At 44.3% G+C, this 23,269-nt stretch overlaps 1 protein-coding gene across 1 annotated transcript in view; it reads left to right on the forward strand.

Annotated features, from left to right (window-relative positions):
- The window catches only part of TTC7B (tetratricopeptide repeat domain 7B), a 345,238-nt gene that overhangs the window by 116,550 nt on the left and 205,419 nt on the right, over positions 1-23,269 (forward strand). The window contains exon 6 of the mRNA XM_006839635.1: positions 19,001-19,079. Within this exon, the coding sequence (XP_006839698.1) occupies positions 19,001-19,079 (79 nt within the window). The remainder of the gene's footprint in view (positions 1-19,000; positions 19,080-23,269) is intronic.

The following is a 23,269-nucleotide window of genomic DNA, read 5'->3' on the forward strand; positions in this document are numbered from 1 at the left end:
TGGTGGGTTTGAACCACCAACCTTGTGGTTCACAGTCCAGTATTTATCCTACAGCACCGCGGTATTACTACGGCCAGTTGTCTGCAGACATGTTTAAACATGTTTTGTTTGGAATAAACCTTCGCATGTATGAACTGAAACCCTAGTAGCAATACATTTTGACTTACCCTCATATGTTGAAATTCCTGAGTTTGAACTAATTCAGTACTTTGAGAACACATACTGCCTTTTCTGTATGAACATCCACAATAGGATGGACCCTGGGCTCCATTTCCACTAGAATCCCACTGGATAGTTTCATGAAGAGAAACACCTTTTTATAAAATGTTCCAGATAACAGATGAAAATGCAGTGAGGCAATGCCTCATTTGTAACTTCATGGGAATCAGTGTATATAAGCATGAAACGTCAAGGGCTGCTAGCATTAGGCATAGATCAGAAACCAAATATGATGTGTCTTCTACTGAAAGAACTCACCACACTGAAAGTCTTGCCAAAGGGATCCAGTCTGAATTGATCAAACCCCAGCATCCACCTTGCAATTTGCAGAGAATATAGAGAGATGTATTGAATCGCACCTTGAATATGCAGTTTTCCAGCCTGTGGAGAAAACACTCCAGGCCTAATGGCCCAAACTCCCTAACAGATAAGTTGTGAGAAAAATGAAGAGGTGGAGGGAGATCTAGTAGGTTAAGAGAGATTTACAACACAAGTTAAAAAGCCAGCAGACCTGGGCAAGACTCGACTATGGTGTCGGACTGAACATACACTTGAGAGATCAAACCATAGAAGAGATGTGATGGAGTGGTTACGATCAAAGTCAAGGTGGTAGTTACTTTCAGATGGAATTGTTGTTGTTAAGTTCCATTGAGTCAGTTCTGACCCATAGCGACCTTGTATAGATAGGGTTTCCAAGGAGGGGCTGGTGAGCTTGAACCGCCAACTTTGCAGTTCAGATGGCTTTGCAGTCTGGCTCATTAACCCACAGCGCCACACTAGAATTCTAATTAGGGGCTTGGAATTAGGAGAGAGCTAGTTTTAACAGTCCAATTTTTTGACTTGAGTAGTGGTTACAAGGGTGTTTGCCTTATAATAATTCACTAAGTAGTACATTTGTGTGATATCCTTTTTGTAACTGTATTTGAAACCATGAAAAGGTTTAAAGCAAGAATTGGAGAGCCAATAACAGACGGGACAGAGCAGTACAAGCAAAGGGCAGAGGAAGGATCTCTGGACCAAGAGTCCAAAAGCCCGGATTCAGGTCCTCCTCAGCCACCCATGGACTGAGCTGTTGAGCAAGCTTCTCCCTTCCCATATTTGGGACTGTTTCCTTCTCTGATGGTTCAAGAAAATAAATTGCTACCTGCCTACCTACTGCCTGCCTCACTAGGCTGGTGAAAGAGCCACCTGGAATATTAGGTTAGGGAACGGTATGGAATCTGTCAGTGCTACCTCAGAAGAACAAGATGGTGGTGATAGCTAATGCTGACTCAGCGATCACTGGTACCAGCCATCCTCACAGCAGCCCTGGGAGCGAATCGTTATCTGAATCTTTATTCTGTCCTAGCATGTGGAGACTCAGTCTGTCTTGAAGGAGCTAAACATCTTAGGGAGACTTTCTTTATGAGGAACATGGAATCCTGTAAAATTCTCTTGTCAGTCATTTATCAGTGAATGGCAGCTCTTCTTAGATGCCTTAGAGGGTATCTTAGAAGATGGCTTAGAGGGACTTGAAAATAGCTTATTGCCCTGAGCAAATAAAATATTCTCCTCATAGATCACATTGACTCTGCTCATGCGCTTGTTGTTAAGTGCTATCAAGTCGATTCTGACCCATAGCAACCCTGTATAGGGTTTCCAAGGAGCAGCTGGTAAGCTTGAACCGCTGACCTTACAGTTCAAATGGCTTTGCAGTCTGGTGCATTAGCCCACAGCACCACACCAGGACTCCACTAATGTGCTTAGCAAAGCTTTCATTCCCCACAGATGTGGCAAAGGTCAACTCGAGATCGCTAGTCTGAGTGATTGTGAATCGGACAGGGTGGGGCACAAAGAATGAGGTGCTAGGTGATGAAAGGATTGCGTGTCTGGTAGCCAGTGGGCAGACCCACTTCTATATTACTGTCTTATCAGTATCAGTCTCCTCATCTGACACCGTCTTACTTCAGAGTTCTGTTTCTACTGTGATGCTCAGACCATTCACCGGAAGTTCTCCGCCATCCTGGTCACCCACTCCCATAATGGCCCTTTTTTTTTTTCAGTGCTGTTGTTGAGAATATATTCAGCAAAACACACATCAGTTCAACTGTGTCTACACTTCTAATCCAATGACACTGATGACAGTCCTTGAGGATTGCACCGGTGCTCACCCTCATTTTTTCTTTTTCTTTTTAACTTCTTATTGTGAATTGAGTAAAGGTTTACAGAGAAGAGCATCGGTTTTACATTCAATAAATCATAACTCCATTTTATCTCGATTATTGCAGTCTCCTCCATGTAACAGCAGTTATCCCATTTCCTCCCTGAGGTTCCTGTCTCCATTCTACCCTCCTTCCCATCCCTTCTCAACCTTGTCCTGACATAAATGTTGTCCTTTTGAATGTGAGTGATTGAACATTCTATGGTGACTATCCCTTCCTAGTGCTGTTGTCCCCCCATATAGACCCATACTCCCATAGAGATTTACAGCCTCGGAAACCCTACACAGGGTGACCATGAGTCAGAACTGACTCAGTGGCACACCACCACCACTGCTAGGCTGAAAATTGGACCACTAGGGTTAGTTCGGTTCCAGATCTGAAGGGTGGTCAAGGACCACCGGCTCAGGTACCTTAAATCTCTATGAAACGGTCTTGCTGAGTTTTCTTCCACCTTTTCTCCCACTTTATCCAGGACTTTTTTAACCTGATCCCTTTCAGAGCAGGTGGTCGTCATAGCTGGGTACCATTTAGTTCTGATCTCGGTGTCATAGTGACTGATATTCACCTGCTCCATTGGACTAGTTGGAGTCCTGGTGTGGCACTGTGGGCTAATGCGTCAGACTACAAAGCCCTTTGAACTGCAAGGTTGGCGGTTCAAGCTTAACAGCTGCGCCTTGGAAACCCTATATAGGGTCACTATGGGTCAGAATTGACTCGACAGCACTTCACAACAACAGTTGGACTAGTTGACTCCGAGCATCTTCAGTTTTCGTCATTCTTCGTTCTTCTGTTCATGGAGAAACATATACTTAGTTGAACCTTAGCTGCTTGTTCCTCGCCCTCTTTTTCTGAGCGGTTCCTCTCCCATTCACAGAAACTCACTGCCCCCTAAGTTTCCTATCTGATCCTTCAAGTTGCTGTTGTCAGTTTGATTCCTTATAGGTAGTTCTTAACAGAGCACAGTGCACACACACATGTTCATTACCAGCCCCTTCTCAGAGCCCAGGGTGTCTCGGCACAGGGGTTTGAGTCTGGCCGCCACCCCGCTGCTCTCCTATCTCTGGGATACTTCTGTTTTAGTTTCATGGGTGTTAGTTAAGGGATCAGGAGTTCTGGTAGCATAGTGGTTATGAATCGGGCTGCGAACTGCAAGGTCAGCAGTTTGAAACTGCTCCACGGGAGAAAGATGAGGCTTTCTGCTCCCATAAAGATTTACAGCCTTGGAAACCCTGTTCAGGGTCACTATGGGTCGGCACCGACTCGACGGCACTTAACAACACAACAGCAGTTAGGGATCATCTTCAGCTGTTCTGGGCATTGTAATCAAACTGGGACTGAGTATAAATCTCAGCTTTTCTGTTAGTAGGCTGTAGGATCATAGGCATATTACATAATCTCTCCAAGCCTGTGTTTCCTCTTGGATAAAATTGCAGGAGGTGCTAAATAAATACTACTTGCTAGTTGAGAAGAGATAGATAGATAGATAGATAGATAGATAGATAGATAGATAGATAGATAGATAGATAGATAGATAGATAGATAGAAGATATAGATAGATAGATAGATAGATAGATAGATAGATAGATAGATAGATAGATAGATAGATAGATAGATAGATAGATAGACAGATAGATACAGTATATAATTGAAGGAGCCCTAGCAGGTCAGTGAAAATGAGGAAGTCCTCGGAGATGGATTGGCACAGTGGCAGCAGCAGTGGGCGCAGGGTACCAACGACTGTGAGGATGATGAAGCACTGGTGGTGTTCCGTTGTGGTGTGCACAGGGTAGCCCTGAGTGGGAACCGACTTGATGGCACCTAACAACAGGTGCTCGGCTACTAACTGAAAGGCTGATGAAGTGGACACTGACGAGCTGCTTTGGTAGGGAGCAGGGGCTGTCTGCCTCGGTAATGCTCACAGCCTTGGAAACTCTATGGGGTACCTCTGTTGTTGTTGTTGTTATCAGGTGCCATCGAGTCGGAACCGACTCATAGTGACCCCATGCACAGCAGAATGAAACAAGGTCCGATCCTGGACCAACCTCACTACCGCCGCCACACTTGATCTCACCTGGCTGATCCATCTTGTTGGGGGTCTTCCTCTTTTTTTCTGACCCTCCACCTTACCTAGCATGACATCCTTCTCCAGCGACTGTTTCCTCCGGACAATATGTCCAAAGTATGAGAGACGAAGCCTAGCCATCCTAGCCTCCAAAGAGCACTCTGGCTGCACTTCTTCCAAAACAGATCTATTGGTTCTTTTGGCAGTCCATGGCACTTTCAGTATTCTCCTCCAACACCATAACTCAAAGGCATCAATTCTTCCACGATCTTCCTTATTCACTGTCCAGCTTTCTACTCTGTCCTATAAGCTTACTACCAATCGGAATAGACTCAACAGCAAAGCATTTGTTTGTTTGATTAGTGCAAATTCAGGACTAGTTTCAATGATATTAAAACAGCAATGACGACAAAAAAACAACCCAACAACCTCATTGCCACCAAGCCATTTCCAATTCATAGCAACCCTATAGGGCAGGTTAGGACTCCCCGCAGGGTTTCCAAGACTGTGACCCTTTACTAGAGCAGACTGCCGCATCTTTCCCCCAAGGAGCAGCTATTAGCAGCCAAGTAAGTCATCACTGCACCATCAGGGCACCTTGGTTGTACGGTGTTCTCTGTGAAACCAAAGGCGGTTTACACACACATACCTGTGACAGACTGTGGCTTTTACCCAGTAAACGTTTATGGGGCAGGAGGGGCCAGATGGTGAGGGCCAGGGGGGCTGTGGAGGGCTGGCTTTGAGCTCTCCAGGTGTCATCTCTAAGTGGGGGTTATGAATCCCCTTTTATAGATGAGGAAACAGGTCCCTCAAGGTAGAGCCTACTGCCCGTCTCTGACCACCTCATGCCTGCCTAGCAGCTGTCTGTTTTGGCATCCAGTATTTTTTCCCTCCATCATGTTTCCAGGTGGCTCACATTCCATTCTCCTTTCCTGCCCTGCCTCTCCCCAGGATCTCTCTCAACCTTGGCCCTTTTCTTCTTCTCTGGCGCTGCAGGATAAGCACTAGACTGCTAACCACAAGGTCGGCATTCAAAACCCACCAGCCGCTCTTGGAAACTGTATACAGGGCTGCTATGAGTCAGAACTGACTCGGCACACAACAACAGCAACAACATCCGCAACTTTTTAGCCTTTTCTCGCCATGATGCCCTGGGGCACCAGGCTGCTTCAAACCCACTCAGACTGCTTGTTTGTTTCCCCAAGAAAACTACCGGAGGCTTGTGTTTACCAGTTCACCGCAGAGATTCACCTTTCCCCATGGAGCTCATCTGCCTTGATTTTTCATAGGAAATGCCTGTAGGAAGGGTCTGCGGCCTGACACGCTCGACTTCAGGGCTGATGCCACTTCCTCTTGTCTCTCTTCACCCATCTCTGCTATCTGCCTGGCTGCTAAAGGCATTTGGACCAGTGATTCGCACACATCCAGAGGTCTCCCCCGCCTCCTCACCAACTGATTCTCTTGAATTTTTTTCTCACTTGTCATAGTTTTGAACTATTGTTCCCAGAGGTTGTTTTGGAAATGTAGTTCTCCTGTTTTCTGCTAATTAGAACGAAGGTGGACGTTTAGCTCTTATCCTTGTACGAAACCTCAAACTCCAATGCTTGCAGTACGTTTGGAGGGATGTTCTTCTCTTTGATGTTCTTTCTGCTTGTCATCTTCTCCACATACCCATGAACTGGATGAAATTGTTGTTGTTGTGTGCTGTGGAGTCAGTTCCAACCGTGCATAGGGTTTCCAAGGCTGTGAATCTTTATGGGAGCAGAAAAGTCTCATCTTTGTCCTACGGAACTGCTGTCCATGATGAGATTAGCAGCCTGACTTATAACCACTACGATGAATAGGATGGTCAAAATTCCTGTTTTTCTAGGAAACCTTGCTGCTTAGTGATGAGGAAACTGAGGCACAGAGACTTGTTTAAAGCCAATAACTAGTAAGTGGTAAAGCTTGAATTTGAACATAAAAGTTGGCTCCAGAACCACAACCCTATCTTGTCTAAATTCCAAAAAAGTCCTGGCGGCACTTGGCTGCTAACTGAAAGGTTGTTGGTTCAAATCCACCCAGTGGTTCCAAAGGACAGAGGCCTAGCAATCTGCTTCTGTAAAGATTGCGGTTAAGTGTTGTCAAGTCGTGACCCTGTATAGGGTTCCCAAGGAGAGGCTGGTAGGTTTGAACCGTCAACCTTGCAGTTAACTGTCCAGTGCTTATCCTTCAGTGCCACACCAGTACTCCACCAAGAAAACCCTATGAGGCAGTTGTACTCTGTCACATGGGGTGAGAATGATCTTAGCGACACCTAACAACACAACAGCATGGATTCCCAGGTGGACACTTTGAAGGGTAGTCCTTCTGTGACAGTGAAGTTTTGGCTTGGTTTGTTAAAAGTATTATTCCATCGAGGAGTCCACATAGGAAATAGTTCCTCTTGGAGGGTTGCATTGGAAACCACTGCTCCACAAGTTCATGGGGAGCATTTTGTTGCCCGGCTCACCCACCCTTGCATTTCCTATGCCCAGCTCCTTGCCTGGAACACAGCAGGTACTCTGTAGAGCTATTTCTGGAATGCAGAATGATTTCCTTTGACTCATTCTCAAAGGATGAAAAGGAAGATGGACACGAAACAAGGAGAGCTTTTCCCTGTTTGTGTGTTTTATCTGAGCTGAGACTAACATTTCGGCAAGTAGCCGGAAGCAGGTGGAGGGAAGAGGGAGCTCTTCTTTCCCCTGACTCCTCACAGCAGTTTGCCTGCCTTTCACTCACTGGCCTGAGCATGTGTTGTTGGCAGGACGTGCTTGCGTGTCACAGTGACTGTGGCTCCGAGAAGCGGCTCCTTTGGCTCCTTCCTGGCTCCTCATGCTGACTCAGTGCGCTCTTCCCCTCAGCCTGGACAGCTGACCCAAACATATAATTCACCCTGCTTTTGTCACGAGGAAGCCTTCGTTGCTGAGGTAGTCCAAAAAATGTTGTTAAGCCTAGTACAACTCTCATTAGGTTTGAACTGAGACTTCCTGAAGCTTCGCCTGTGTGTTCACATCCCAGCGTGGATGGTTGTCATGCCTCCGTCACTGTCTCTGGGTTGCAGCTGGCTCCCGCTGTCCGTCAGAGGGAGAGTCCTTTGCTAACGAGGCCAAGGTTGTGGGTTTGATCCCTGGCCCCTGATTGCAGCAAGCCATCTGTCTTCATAAATGCGTGTCATTGGATCCGAGGCGAAGTGCATGTACCGAGAGGAAAGCTGGACTCCATCCCAGGAAAGCCAGCTCCCTGACAGCTGGCCACAAGTGCCCTTTTGGACAGTGAAAAATGTCTTTCTTCTGCCACTTTCCAAATCTGGACACCTGATTTTGATTGCACACTTTTTCCAAACAAATATGAAAGATTGTATAAGTGAAGGGGAAGAAATTTCCAAGCCTGAGGACCAGAGGAAATTGACCTAGTTAGGAACACTGTATTTCTGTTTTTCTGGGGTTATAAGTGGTGACCATATCCAGAATACTGATGGGTCCGGGATGGCATAGGGAAAGAGCTGATTGATTTAGTTGTCTCCTTTGTAATCAAGGGGATGGGGACGAGGACTTCTGAACATACGATGCTGCTACTGTTGTTAAGGTGCCATCGGATCGGTTCCAACTCACAGTGACTCCATGAACAACAGAGCAAAACACTACATGGTCCTGCACAGTCTTCACCATGGTTAGATTTGAGCCCATAGACAGAAGGTGAAAATGGCCCATCTCTTTCTGTTTTGGGGCATACAGCCCGTTCAATGCCTCCTGGGTGCCTGACTGACTGTGTGAGGCTGTTGGGATGAGGAAAGATGGGCACAAAGAGGGCCTTTGCCCCCAGAACAACCCCACTTTGGTTGGTGAGCAAACAAATACAAAACGAAAATCATTGTGTTGTAGGAAAAACACTGAACTATTGACTGAAAGATTGGCAGTTCAAACCCACTAGCAACTCCTTGGAAATAGGGATTCAGGGTCACTATGAGTTGGAACCAACTCAGTGGCTCTTAACAACAATGATAAATACTCAAAATGTCTGCCTAGTTGTTGGGACCGTTTAGGAGACAGTCCCTATCTTTTCCAGGGGTAGCGAGGAAAGTTTCCCAAAGGTGACCTTGAACATGTGTCTTGAAGGACGACTGAGAGTCAGTTCTTCTGGGCTCTTCAGAAAGAAAGCGAAGCAAGTGTAAAACCATAGGGATAGAGAAATCTGATCTTTTCTTGAAACAATAGCCTCCTCGCCTCATTTTCCACACAGCTGTCAGGCCTGCTCGGCCCAGGTGTGTCACCCGGTGTGCCCTGCTGTGCAGCTTGGGTAGGAGTGCTGCTCCCTCAGGCATCCATGCTAGATCTCCTCTGAGGGCTAAGGGGTTGTATTGTAGGTAAGAGAGGGCTTTCCTCTGTTCCCTGCCATTCCATGCTCAGTGAGAAAGAAGGAGACAAGAAGCAGGCCGAAAATGTATTCGCTATGGTCTTGGTTCCTGCGGCTCATGATGGTTCTGAATTTCAGTTGTTTTACAGATATTTATTAGGTGTTTCCTATATGCCAGGCTCTGCCCTAGGGACTTGGGATAGATCTGTGAACAAGACAAAGACCTGTACCTTCAAGACACTTAGATTCTCCTGGAAGCTGTGGAGCTGCCCATGCGCCATGAGATGGCGAGGATGACTCTTTTTCACTATGTATCTTCATGGACCAGCCTGGAACTGATAGATAATGGTGGTGGTGTTCTGGTTAGGTGCCATTAAGCCACTACTAACTCACAGCGACCCTAGACACAGCAGAATGGAGCACCGCACCATCGTCACACTCATCGCTACACTGGAGCCCACCATTGGAGCCCACCATTGCTGCCACGGTGCCAGTCCGGCTCTTTGGGCTCTTCCTCTTTTTCTCTGATGCTCAACTTTCCTGAGCATAATGTCCTTCACCAGGGATTGATTCCTCCTGATACCATGTCTGAAGTATGAGAGATAAGGTCTCACCATCCTGACTTCTCAGGAGCATTCTGGGTATACTTCCAACACAGAGTTGTTTGTTCTTCTGGTAAAAGTCCATGGTACTTTTAATATTCTTCTCCAACACCATCTGTCAGTTTGTCGCACTGTGTTGGCTTGTGTGTTGCTGTGATGCTGGAAGTTATGCCACCGGTATTTCAAGTACCAGCAGGTTATACTCATGATGGACAGGTTACAGACTAAGCCAGACTAGAAAGTGGGAGAGGCAAGTGGCTTCTGAATGTTTAGCCACAGAAAACCTACAAATAGCGTGGAACACTGTCAGATAGCACCAGCATACTGAATATTAAAACATGACAGATACCACCAGAATATTGTCAGATGCTTCCTCAAAGTAAAGTTGACCAAGAAGACACTAATTGATAAAGTTTTCGGGACCTTCATTTGCTGATGGGGCACAACTCAAAATGAGGAGAAATAGCTATAAATATCCATTAATAATCAGAACAAAAATGTACGAAATATGAATCTAAGAAAGTTGAAAGTTGTCAAAAATGAAATAGAACACATAAACATCAATATCCTAGGCATTAGTGAGCTGAAATGGACTGGTATTGGCCATTTTGAATCTGACAACCATATGATTTACTCTGCTGGGAATGACGAGTTGAAGAGAAATGGCCTCACGTTCATCATCAAAACGAACATTTGAAGATCCATCTTGAGTGTAATATTGCCTGTGAAAGGATAACATAACATCCATATGCCTATGAGCAAAACCAATTGATACCACTATTATTCAAATATACACACCAACCGCTAAAGCCAGTGATGATGAAATTGAAGAATTTTTACCAATTTCTTCAGACTGAAATTGTATTGAAATGTATTGATAATTGAAATATATTGATAATTACAGACAATTGGAATGAAAAGGTTGGAAACAAAGAGGAAGGATCCGTAGTTGGGAAATATGACCTTGGTGGTAGAAATGATGCTGGAGATTGTATGATAGAATTTTACAAGACCAAAGACTTATTCATTGCAAATAGCTTTTTTGAACAACATAAGATGCCGCTAAACATGGACCTCACCAGATAAAGTACACAGAAATCAAATTGACTACATCTGTGGAAACAGACAGTGGAAAAGTTCCACCATCAATCAAAACAAGGCCAAGGACAGACTGTGGAACAGACCATCAATTGCTCATATGCAAGTTCAGACTGAAGCTCAAGAATAATGAAGTTTATAAGAGCCAAAATTTGACCCTGAATATATCCCATCTGAGTTTACAGATCATCTCAAGAACAGACTTAATGCATTAGACATCAGTGACCAAAGACCAGAAGAGTTGTGGGATAATATCAAGAACGTCATATAGGAACAAAGCAAAAGGTCATTAGGAAGATAAGAAAGAAGGGAAAGACCAAAATGCATGTCAGAATAGACTTTGAAACTTGTTCTCCAGTATAGAGATGCTAATGGAAGAAATGAGAGGGTAAAAGATCTGAACAGAAAATTTCAAAGGGAAGTTCAGAAGACAAAGTCACATATTATAATGAAATGTGCAAAGACCTGAAGTTAGAAAACCAAAAGAGAAGAACATGCTTGGCATTTCACAAGCAGAAAGAATGGAAGAAAAGATTCAAGCCTCGACTTGAAATATTGAAGGAGTCTGTGGGCAAAATATTGAATGATACAGACAGCATCAAAAGAAGATGGAAAGAATACACAGTCACTGTACCAAAAAGGAACAGACAGTGTTGCACAATTTCAAGAGGTAGCATATGATCAAGAGCCAATGGTACTGAAGGAAGAAATCCAGGATGCACTGAAGGCATTGGCAAAGAACAAGGCTCCAGCAGTGGATGGAATGCAAACTGAAATCTTTCAACAAACTGAGACAGCACTGGAGACACTCATTCATCTTTGCCAAGAAATTTGAATAACAGCTATCTGGACAACTGATTGGAAAAGATCCATATTTGTACCCACTGTAAAAAGAGGTGGCACAGCGGAATGCGGAAATCATTGGAAAATGTCGTTAATATCACATGCAAATAAAATTTAGCTTAAGATAATTTCAAAATAGCCACAGTAGTACATTGATGGGGAACTGCCAGAGGATCAAGCTGGATTCAGATGAGGGAGTGGAATGAAGGATATCTTTGCTGATGTCAGATGATTCTTGGGTAAAAACAGAGAATACCAGAAAGATGTTTATCTGTCCTTTATTGACTATGCATATGCTCAACTGTTTGGAGCATGACAAGCTATGAACAACATTTTAGACAATGAGTATTCCAGAATACTTAATGTGTTCATGTGGAACATGTACATAGCCCAAGAGGCAGTCATTCAAACAAAACAAATGGACACTGAATGGTTTAAAATTAGGAAATCTGTATGCTGAGCAAATAATCAGAGAAGATAGATTATATGAAGAATGTGGCATCAGGATTGAAGAAAAACTTATTAAAAATGTTGCTTGCTGAAATCACAGAGGACTTAATATACTTAAGAAGATAAAAAACAAACAAAACAACGTAGCCTTCAATGTAAAGAAAACCAAAAGTACCTCAATATAAAGAAACCAAAAGTCATCAATAACTGGACCAATAAATAACATTATGATTAATGGAGAAAAGATTGAAGTAGTCAAAGACTTCATTTTGCCCAGATCCATAGTCAGCACTCAGGACAAATTGCATTAGACACATCTGTTGTACAAGACCTCTTAAAAGTGTTTAAAAGCAAACATGTTCGTTTGAGGACTAACATGTGCCTAACTCAAGTCATAGTATTTTCAGTAGCTCCATGTGCATGGGAAAGCTGAACAGTGAATAAGGAAGACCGGAGAAGCATTGATGCATTTGAGTTATGGTGTTGGAGAAGAATATTAAAGGTACCATGGACTACTAGAGAACTAACAAATCTTTGTTGGAAGTACAACCAGAAAACTCCTTAGAAGCCAGGATGGCCAGTCTTTGGTGCTCATTTGTTGTTGTTGTTAGGTGCCATCGAGTCAGTACCAACCCCTAGCGACCTTATGCACAGCAGAACGAAACACTGCCCAATCCTGGGCCAACCTCACTACTGTTGCTTCTCTTGAGTCCATCGATGCTGCCACCTGGCCAATCCATCTCGTTGGGGGTCTTCCTCTTTTTCTCTGACCCTCCACTTTAACAAACATGATATCCTTCTCCAGCAACTGGTCCCTCCTGACAATATGTCCAAAGTCTGAGAGACGAAGTTTGGCCATCTTGTCCTCCAAGGAGCACTTTGGCTGCACTTCTTCTAAAACGAATCTATGGTTCTTTTGGCAGCCCATGGCACTTTCAATATTCTTCTCCAACACCATAACTCAAAGACATCAATTCTTCTATGGTCTTCCTTATTCAGTGTCCAGCTTTCGCATGCATACGAGGTTATTGAAAATACCATGGCTTGGGTCAGGTGCACCTTAGTCCTCAAGCTGACATCTTTGCTCTTCAACACTTTAAAACGTTCTTGTGCAGCAGATTTGCCTAATGCAGTACATCATTTGATCTCTTGACTGCTGCTTCCGTGAGTGTTGATAGTTGATCCAAGAAGAATGAAGTCCTCGACAACTTCAGTCTTTTCTCTGTTGATAAGAATGTTGTTTATTGGTCCAGTGGTGAGGATTTTTGTTTTCTTGACATTGAGATGTAATCCATACGGAAGGCTGTGCATACTTTGGACATATTACCAGGAGGGGCCAGTCCCTTGAGAAGGGTATCATTCTAGGTAAATGCAAGAGTCAACAAAAAAGAAGACCCACAATGAAATGGATTGGCACAGTGGCAGCAGCAGTGGGCTCAAGCTTAACTACAATTGTGAGGATGGCTCAGGCTGGGCAGTGTTTTGTTCTGTTTTACAGAAGGTCACTGTTGTTTGTTGTTAAGTGCCGTTGAGTCTGTTCCAACTCATAGCAACCCTGTATCAGGTTTCCAAGGAGCAGCTGGTGAACTTGAACCACCGACCTTATGGTTCAAACTAACTTTGCAGCCCAGCATATTAACCCAGATGGAGCTCTGGTAGCATAGTGGTTACGAATCGGGCTGCGAACCGACTCGACAGCACTTAACAACAACAACAACAATATTAACCCAGCATGCCACACCATCTTCTTGGCTTCCAGCAAACAAGGATCTATCATCTGCATATCTTCGTTAATGGTTATTGTTGTTAATGAGTCTTCTTCCAATCCTGATACCATGTTGTTTTTCATATAATTCAGCTTCTCAGATTATTTGTTCAGCATACAGATTGGATAGTATGGTAAAAGGATCCAACCCTGGCCCACACCTTTCCTGATTTTAACCCATTCAATATCCCTTTGTTCTGTTCAAATGACTGCCTCTTTGTTCCTGATGAGCACATTTAAGTGCGCTGGAATACCTCTCCTTCGCAATGTTATCCATTGCTTGTCAAGATCCACACAGTTGAATGCCTTTGCATAGTCAATAAAACATAAGTAAACATCTTTCTGGCATTCCTTTCTTTCAGCCAAGATTCATCTGACGTCAGCAAAATAGTGCTCAAAATTGTTGGAATCACCAACTGCTTAAGAAATGTGCAAAGTGCTAGTTGGCTTTAAGACTTCTGAAGGAAAATTAAGAAAATACAAGAAAAGACCAAATGGTTTCATGCTCTGAGATGGTTTCTTAGCTCTGAGTTACCTTTTGTGCTGATTTGTTTTGTAATTGATCTGTAGTTACAAAGTTCTCAGCCACAGACAAAGATGAAAATATTGAATATATTCTAGCAGGGGGTCCTCTTTTCCTTTTTACTGAGCAATTGACATCCAGTATAAAAAGTGTGTGGTTTCCTTCACAACTGGAGTGTTCATGACACTGAGAGTTAACACTGAAGTGTGCTGGTGTTTGGGCCAAACATTAAGACCAGAAGGCTAGGTTAAGGGGATGAATTGTCTCTTTCCACCCTCCCCTACACAAAATGAAATGTATGAAGGGGCTTCAAAAAGTGGGAAAATGGAACTTAAAGACTAATGGAATTTTTTCCACGAATGTTTTGAAGACTGCTCGTATTGAGCTTAGCGTTAAAGTGACCACCTATCATGAAGTGAGATGACCCTCAAGAGCCTAAGTATCCCCTCAGCCTTGGTTTTCCATGACCCAGTTCTGATGCTGTAGCTCTGGCTTCCTTCCCATGTGTGTCTCCCTGTGGTTTGATAGGTCAGAGTGTTGACAGATGTTGTTCAGAATTGTAGACAAGAGCAGCACAGAGCCGGACACTGCTGTGAGCTTGTAAGAACTTATCATTTGTACACCACGTTCATCTGTGTTGCTGAGGGCTCGAGGTGGGGACTGGAGTCTAGTTCAAGAAGAGAGGCTAAACGGGGGCCCAGTGCTAGTGTCCTGTGGGGTCAGTGCGGAAGTCCTGTTTATCACAGACATAAAGGCCAGCAGACAGCGAGGCCTGGAAGGAAGAGGCTCTGAGGAGGATGACGAAACCAGAGGGAAAAGGAGGAAAGAAGAAAAAATAGAAGTAGGTCGAGGGAGGAGCAGGATGTGTGTCTCCCTGAAGCACTAGGACATGGGGCCTGAGCAGGACTCTGATCTGAGCGCATCCCTGGTGGGTCAGCAATAGGCCATGATGTTGGCAAGTAAACGCAGGATTTTACTGGCCCGTCGGGTTGAACAGCCACCTGGGGCCCAAAGGATCTGAGGCCCTTTCTCCTTGACAAGGAGGTTTTGTCGAGCCATGCACCCAGCATGGGAAACTCACCTAAGCAAGGTGCAGGAGATGAGTCCTGAGTTCTGACAGCTTTCCAAAGGGCCTGCTGCTCGCTGGTCTGCTGGAAGCCAAGGTCTGCAACTGTTTGAACATAGTTTACCATAATGAATTCTGACCTAACTCTGCTTTCTCAGTCAAGGGCGTTGAGATGGAAAAAAACAACATAATATCAAGAGTCTGTGGGAACCCCCAGAAACATGGAAATTCCTTGGTCTCGTGTCTTCATTTTGGAATGAAGTTTTCATGCAACAGTCGAATTCAAGAAATTTAAAGGCCACAACATTTTAAGAATATAGGAAGAAAGGCCTGGCTGTCTACTCCTGAAAACCAGCCAATGAAAACCCTGTGGATCCGTGATCCGTTCCGAAACGTATCATGGCGATGGCGTGGGACTGGGAGCGTTTTGTCCCGCTGATTCACAGCGGCTAACAAATCCGACAAGTTCAATTTCCTCACATCAAATAATAGGGTCAATAAAATACCTCCCTAAAAAAATGAAAAAGAAAACATTTTAAGAATACACTAATAGTTTAGGGACATGAAAGGAATTGCATGGGTTTCTTTATTTTCTTCAAATTGGAGTCTTTTTTAGCATTTAGAATGCAATGCTTGCAGATTCTATTCTTTTTTGCTGTTTGTTCTTTTCTATCCTTTTTTTTTTTTTGCTCCTTTTCTATTATGTAAATCAAGCTCTAGCTGAAAAAATTGTTTTCCTGCTGTTGTAACAGTGGAAAATGACTGGTTGAATAAAATTCTGTGATAAAAATATGTGAGTGGTGTAGGATTTGCTGAGCATTTTAAGTTTTTGCATTTGGGGATGCTTTTCCTTTTCTGATATTTAAAGTGTGGAACCTTCTCCCTCCAGTCCCTTCTCCTCTACTGGTGGAGTGTGCTCTGGTTGTACTGAGACCAGCCACGATCATTAACAATAGCTCACACAGCCTCAGGCCTTCTCCATTCGGTGTTTAGTTTATGTGGATTCTTTACAAGCAGGGTTCTTCTCAGTTTGAGGAAGAACTGGATTCGGAATGCTGTACTCTGTCCAGAAGGAAACTGGAAACTGATTGAGAGAAACGTGCATGCGCTTCCAAGACCTGATTGAGAAAGGGCACTCTGGTTTTGCCCCCTCATGCGTGGCACCCTCGGGCCTGGAGACTTCTCCCGTTTGTCCACTAGAGGGCCTCGGTCCTGCACGGGAGAAACCATCTGGCGCCTGAGAGGAGTGTTGAATTTCTCCATCCATCATTCATCACCTGAGGTAGCCCACGGTATTGCCCTCAGATGCCAGACTTCCTCCCCTGGGCCAACTGATTTTTTCTTGAAATTTTAAACCAGAATCTAGGAATATCTCGTTATCTGAGATCACTAGACAGCAAAGATTTATATTATGTATATATTAAGTAATTTGCATGTTAACGATGCAGAAGATCTCAGACTTGCTTTTGCCCTAGATAGAGATAGTGTGTGTAGGTGGATAGCCCCCAGCTTGCCTCTTGCTAGTTCTGTGAAGCTGGGTGGGTCTTTTCACTACTGTGTCATAAAGGATCGTATTGTTTTAGATCACTGGTAGCTGGAAAATTCTGCACTTCTGTAACTGTACCTCATTCTGAGAGATGACATTCTGAATGACCGATTTCTGTCTGTAGTCTGTCCAGGATTATACTATTTCGAGTCTCTGCTGGTATTCCAGTGTCCTGGTATGATGTAGGATAAGTGCTAACTGCTAACCCAAAGGTTGGTGGTTCAGACCTACCAGTTGTTCCCTGGAAACCCTATGCAGGGTCACTATGAGTTGGCACCAGCTCAGTGGCACGCAGCAACAACAACTGGTATTTCAGGCCCATAAAGCAGCCTTCTGAATCAGCAGCTCCAATTACATTCCCCTAGACCCACCCTTATTTCCAAATGCCGCTCTTGTACATGTTGTTGTTGCTGTCAAGCCGCTGTTTGGCTCATAGCAACCCGATGTGACAGAGCAGAACTGTCCCCACGGGGTTTCCTGAGCCCTGCTCTGACAGGAGCAGCTTGGCAGGCGTTTTCTGCCGTGCAGCAGCTGTGTGGGTCCCAACTGCAAGTCAGCAGGCGAGCGCTTAACCAGTGGGCTCCCATATTTTGTGCACAGTAGGAGCTTGCTCTTGGAGTCCCGGTGTGGCGCTGTAGGATAAAGCACAGAGCCACAAGGTTGGCAGTTCAAACCCATCAGCCGCTCCTCAGAAACCCTATACAGGTTGGCTATGAGTTGGAACCAGCTCGATGGCAGTTAACAACAATGAAGGAGCTTACTCAGCAATTCGGGAATAAAATGAAACTAGAACAGCCATCTGAATCCCCTTTGCAGCCATGTTTCTTTCCTTCTGACATTACTTAGGAGAACCGAGCTTCAGCCCAAAGCAAACCTACCCTGCTGCTTGTGGAGACTGACCCATAAACACAAGTGAAGTGAACACAGAGTGTCCTAGGGCCTGTTGCCTTGATTTTATTCACATCTCGGTTAAATTTCCTTGAGCATTGCTCCGAGTCTCTCTTCTTATGCCGCCATCAAGCTTCTGTTCCACTCTCAGCTGATGTGTGTAGGTGAGAGGAAGGTGGGAGTGCTTCTGTGTGGGCCATAAGCCATTTTCTGGAAGGTCTAGGGCCGTTCTTGTGAATGAGAGTACCGGCATGTCATGTAGGAGTAGGCTTTGGATGAACAGCCCTGGTGAGTCTTTGTAGCTTACAGACCCCACACTCAGTTTGATTTCAGTGCGATTTGAAGTGCCACCAAAGCCGAGAGCCAACTACCTAGAGCGTCTGCCACCAACTGCAGAGGCTGGCTGCCAGGCCTGCACCGGCTGACCCCGCTCTGCGGCTTTTGGGAAAGATGAGCTGTGTTCTAATGAGCAGGTTATAAATATCACTGAGTTATGTCATAGGTGTGGTAGCACTCAATGTAAAGGAACTGTCTCTGAGATGTTCCCAGCTGAGCAGGCTGGGCACGGGTTTTAGAGGGACACGAAGTAGGGCCCAGATAGGTGGAGCAGGATGTTACAGAAGAGTGGTTTGTCCTCTCATGAAATGTGTCAGCAAACACATCTCCGTGTGGTGTGTGGTGAAGGACCTGAGTTCTGATCTAGGCCCCTGTCACCACACGCCAGCTCTCAGAAGCGGCCTTGTTCAGAGCAGGATTGGGAGGAGGCTTGGGTTGATGGATTTATCAGGCAGTGGTTTATGTCTTGAAAGATGCAGAGTGGATGCTTAGTGGTGCCCTCCCCCCCCCCCTTATATCTTTGTCCTGAACATGTATATACAAGACACACGTCACCTTTCTCCACACTGCGTACGGGGCCCTGTGACATTCTTAAACTCCTTTTGGTCTGGTGCTGCCTAATCCCACCCCCTTTGTCAATAAAGAGATAAGGTGAAGTGCCACTCAGCAAAGCAGGACATTCACAGAGCCATTCATTGAACGGTAAGTTTGAAGATAAGCTCTCGTGTCTTGCTATTTTCTTATTTGTTGTTGTTATTCTCCCCTATCCCCACCCCCCAATCTGATTTTCAGATTTTTATACTTTGAGAAATTTTGATTCTGGTTTAGTGAGTTCCTCAATCCTAGGTCAGAATTTTCAGAATTGACCAAAGATAGGTAGGCATGGAAAGAATAATTGTTGCTTAAAATGTAGCCAACAACTTTCATGTCAACGAAAAGAAAAAAAAAAACATTGGAATATGTATTTAAAATACTTATGTTTTATACACACGAGATGGAAAGCCTGCTTAACTCTTCGTCCACACAGGAACTTGACAAGGGGAGTTGGGAGATTTAGAGAGATCCTCAGAGCAGTGGAAACAAGGACTACTCAAAACCTGCGAATGGTAAGTGGAACGGGGGGCTTGCCTGAGCGTGGGACCCTCACTCTGCTCTTGGCCTCCCGTTTTATACATGAGAGGGCTTCACAAAGTTTGTGGGAAAATGATATTGTCTTTTAATTCCATTTGTCCCCTATTTGTACGTGGAGTCCTGGTGTGGTACTGTGGGCTAATGCACTGGACTGCAAGGTCTGAAGTTCAAGCTCACCAACTGCTCCTCGGAAACCCTATACAGGGTCACTATGAAGCATTTAACGACAACAAGGGGTGTGTACTTGTTCACACCCCTCACCTACTGATCACTCAGTTGTGATATTTTTCTGGAATCCTGGTGTGGCCCTGTGGATTAATGCACTGGATAGCAAGGTCGGTTTGGGCCACAAGATCAGCAGTTCAAGCTCACCAGCTACTCCTTAGAAACTCTATACAGGGTCACTATGAGTTGGAACTGACTCGATGGCACTTAACAACAACAACATTCATGTTGCTAAAGAGCTCTGGTAGCGTAGTGGTTATGAATCAGACTGCAAACTTCAGGGTCAGCAGTTCGAAACTACCAGCTGTTCCGTGGAAGAAAGATGAGGCTTTCTGCTCCCGTGAAGAATTACAGCCTCAGAAACCCTATACAGGGTCACCATGAGTCGGAACCGACTCCACAGAACACCACCACCAGCACCATACATGTATCTATTCACCTAAAGTTTAAAATTCGATGGATTTTAGTATTTCCTTAGAGTTGTACAACCATCTCCAATATTTAATTCCTAAACATTTACATTGGTTTAAAAAGAAGTTCTGTGCTTGTTATCATTCATTTCCTATTTCCTCTTAATCATCCTCCAAGCTCTGTTGTTGTTGTTAGAGCCATTGAGTTACTTCTGACCCACAGCGACCCTGTGTAGTGTTTCCAAGGAGCAGCTGGTGAGCTTGAACCACTGACCTTGTGGTTCAAACCGACTTTGCAGTTCAGCACAGTAACCCACAGCACCACACCAGGAGTCCCCTCCAAGCTCCAGGTACCCACTAACCTCCTGCCTGTCTCTGTAGATTTGCCTTTTCTGGGTGCTTCATGTAAATGATGTCATACAAGGGTGGTCTTTTGCATCTGGCTTCTTTGACTTAGTGGAATGTTTTCAAGGCACACCCATATTGTGGCATTTGTCAGTACTTCATCCCTTTGTATGCCAGATCATATGGATTTACCACATTTTGTTTACTTGGTCAGGGACATTCACGTCGTTTTCACCTTTCGGCTATTACTCATAAAGCCGTTTGGGACATTTGTGTACAAGTTTTATTGTGGCCACACGCTTTCATTTACCTTGGGCGTATGCCTCCAAGTGCAACTGCTGAGTCACGTAGTATTCCTGTGTTTAACCTTTTGAGGAACTGGCAGACGAGTTCCCTAAGCAGCTACTCCATGTTGCAGTCTTACTAGCAATTATGACGGTTCCAGTTTCTCCATGTCTGCCAATGCTTGTTTATTATCTGTCTTTTTATGTTATGTTGTGATTATGGTCATCTTAGTGGGTGTGTGGGGAGTGGCTCTAAGGATAAACACTAGACTGTGAACCACAAGGTCGGCAGTTCAAGTCCACCTGCCATGTCGCGGGAGAAAGATGAGGCTTTCTGTTCACACAAAGATTTACAGTCTCAGAAACCTTATATGGGGTTGCTGTGAGTCAGAACTGACTCAATGGCACTTAATAACAAGTGGCTGTTGTTGGCACAGTGGTTGAGTGCTTGACTGCTAGCTGCAAGGTCAGTAGTTCAACCCACCAGCTGCTTTGCAGAAGCAAGATTTGTCAGTCTTTTTTCATAAGATTGTTGTTAAGTGCCGTTGAGTCGGTTTCTACTCATTGCTGTTAAGTGTCAGCGAGTGAGTTCCTACTCATAGTGACCCTTGTATAAGGTGTCAAAGGTGCAGCTGGTGTGTTTGAACCACTGACCTTGTAATTAGCAGCTCAGTGCTTATTCTAAAGTGTGATACCAGATGTGTTGTATAGGGTGATCCTGTATAGGGTTTCCAATGAGCAGCTGGTGTGTTCAAACCACCTACCTGGAGGTTAGCAGTCCAGTGCTTATTCTACAGTGCCACACCAGACGCCCTGTATAGTGTTTCCAAGGAGCAGTTGGTGCGTTCAAACCATCGAGCTGGAGGTTAGCAGTCCACACCACACCAGAACTCTTACATCAAGATTACAGCCTTGAAAACCCTGCGAGGTCATTCTGCTCTGTCCTGTTGGCTCCTATGAGTAGCCACAGGTATAATTCCTGGAGTGAATGTGAAATGCTCTTTCATTGAGATTTTTGTTTGTAGTTCATTGATGGCTAATGATGTTGTCTCTCTTAAAACATACAAAATACATCCTGTAAGGCAGATAGGCCTCCTGGAAGGCCAGTGTGATGAAGGATTGATATCGAAGCTGAGAGAGAGCAATGACTAGCAGATGCCAAGGAGAGCCTAGTTTGTTGATTCTTCTGACTGCTGGAAAACTCAGAAGAGAACTATAAGGAAACCAAGTCCCACTAACCGGTTAATCTTCAACTGCTTAGCTTGCCTGTTGTCTTGAGTTCTCTTTTCTTTTTTAATCCCTTTGCCTTCCTGTCTGAGGACGTACCTTAATAACACCTAAGTACTTGCTTGATTGAGCCGTAGCCTTTGGAAGTTTGGGTGAAAGCCTGAGGAAGCTTACTAGAAGCTAAGTAAATGCCACATGTCACATCAGTGTCGCAAGATTTCTTTTGTCTTTTGCCATCCATGCTGTTTCCCTCCATTGATCATGAAGCCTTTTCATGCTGCGGTAGAGTATTCTTTTGAGCAAGGCTGAGACGTGTGTCATGGGAAAAGATTTCTGGATGAAGCTAGGGCATTTTTGTGTCTTTAGAGTTTTTAGATGTGGACTTTCTAGAATTGTGGGATTGAGACAAAGTGAGCAACTTATACACAAACACACATACATAAACACACTATTACTACCGCCACCCAGGACTCATTTGGCCTTTGATGTTTATTTTTATATTAATGTGATTTGTAGTTGTCTTAAGATGTTCAAATAAAACTATTTCATTGGTAGCATTCTTTAAGGAAAAGACCCTGCAAGAATATGGACAAAAACTATTGCTACGTATCTCTCAAATTGATCTGCTCCCAACTTCCCATAATAATTCTCAACTGGTCAGATTTGGGAGCACAATGGGGTAACTGATTAAATTAGCAAACACTTTTTATACTTATTTTAAAAACACATGTGTACCCCTGAGACTGTCGTCTGAAGACAATCTTCTAACTTGAAACTCAAGACCGCCCTGGAGGCCACTTGTCAGCCAAGTCCTAGCCGGGGTCTGGAAAGCGAGCAGAACCCCCAATGAAGACCATGAAGACCGTGCTCCACAGAGCAGTCAGCTATAGGAGACAAACACACGACAGAGGGAGAAGGGGAGGAGGGGCAGGGAAACCAGACACGTGGGGGTTGGGAGAGTTCTGACACAGTGTGAGGCTTGCAAGCAGTATGACAGAACAGCCAGGTATGAATTATTAATTGGAAAATTAATTTGCTATGTAAATTTCCACCTAAAACACATTAAAATGTTAACAAAAACAAAAGCAACAACTCCAGACACCACGTATATATGCCAGTCTTCAAGATTGCTTAAACATGAGACATTTGTTCATCTTGTTGACTTACAAAGGATTTCATTAACAAAATGAATAAGTTTTCCCATGAGAAGGTGGAAGCACATGAATTCACCAGGAGACTCTGCCTGCTGTTCACGTCTACTTTTATTGTTCTAAATCAGAGAATATCTTCCATTATTGTCTAAAGTGCAGGATTTTCAAATCAGGCAATCTTAATATTTTAAATTCCTCAGATGTAGGATTCTCACTAAAGATGGGAGGAGAGTCTCTTCAAATATTTTATTTCTAAGGTCAGTGAAAGAGTTTTTCTAGAAGGTTTGAGTGGCTGCAACTGTCCCTGGCTGTTGTCAGCTGTTAGCTAGTTAGGGTCTAACATGGAGGTGGGGTGGGGGCTCATTGCTTCAGGTTCACGCAGGCCTTTGATCACCAAGTGACCCAAGTTTAATGGTTTCTAATTCCTGGAGTGTTTAAGTAAAGATGTGCTTCAGAATCATCTGAGGAACTTTGAAAAACTTGCACATCCCTTTACCCTGCCTCAGGTCTTTGAGTGTTGCAA

This window comes from Chrysochloris asiatica, unplaced genomic scaffold, assembly GCF_000296735.1.
Source record: "Chrysochloris asiatica unplaced genomic scaffold, ChrAsi1.0 scaffold00025, whole genome shotgun sequence".
Taxonomy (NCBI): Eukaryota; Metazoa; Chordata; class Mammalia; order Afrosoricida; family Chrysochloridae; genus Chrysochloris; species Chrysochloris asiatica.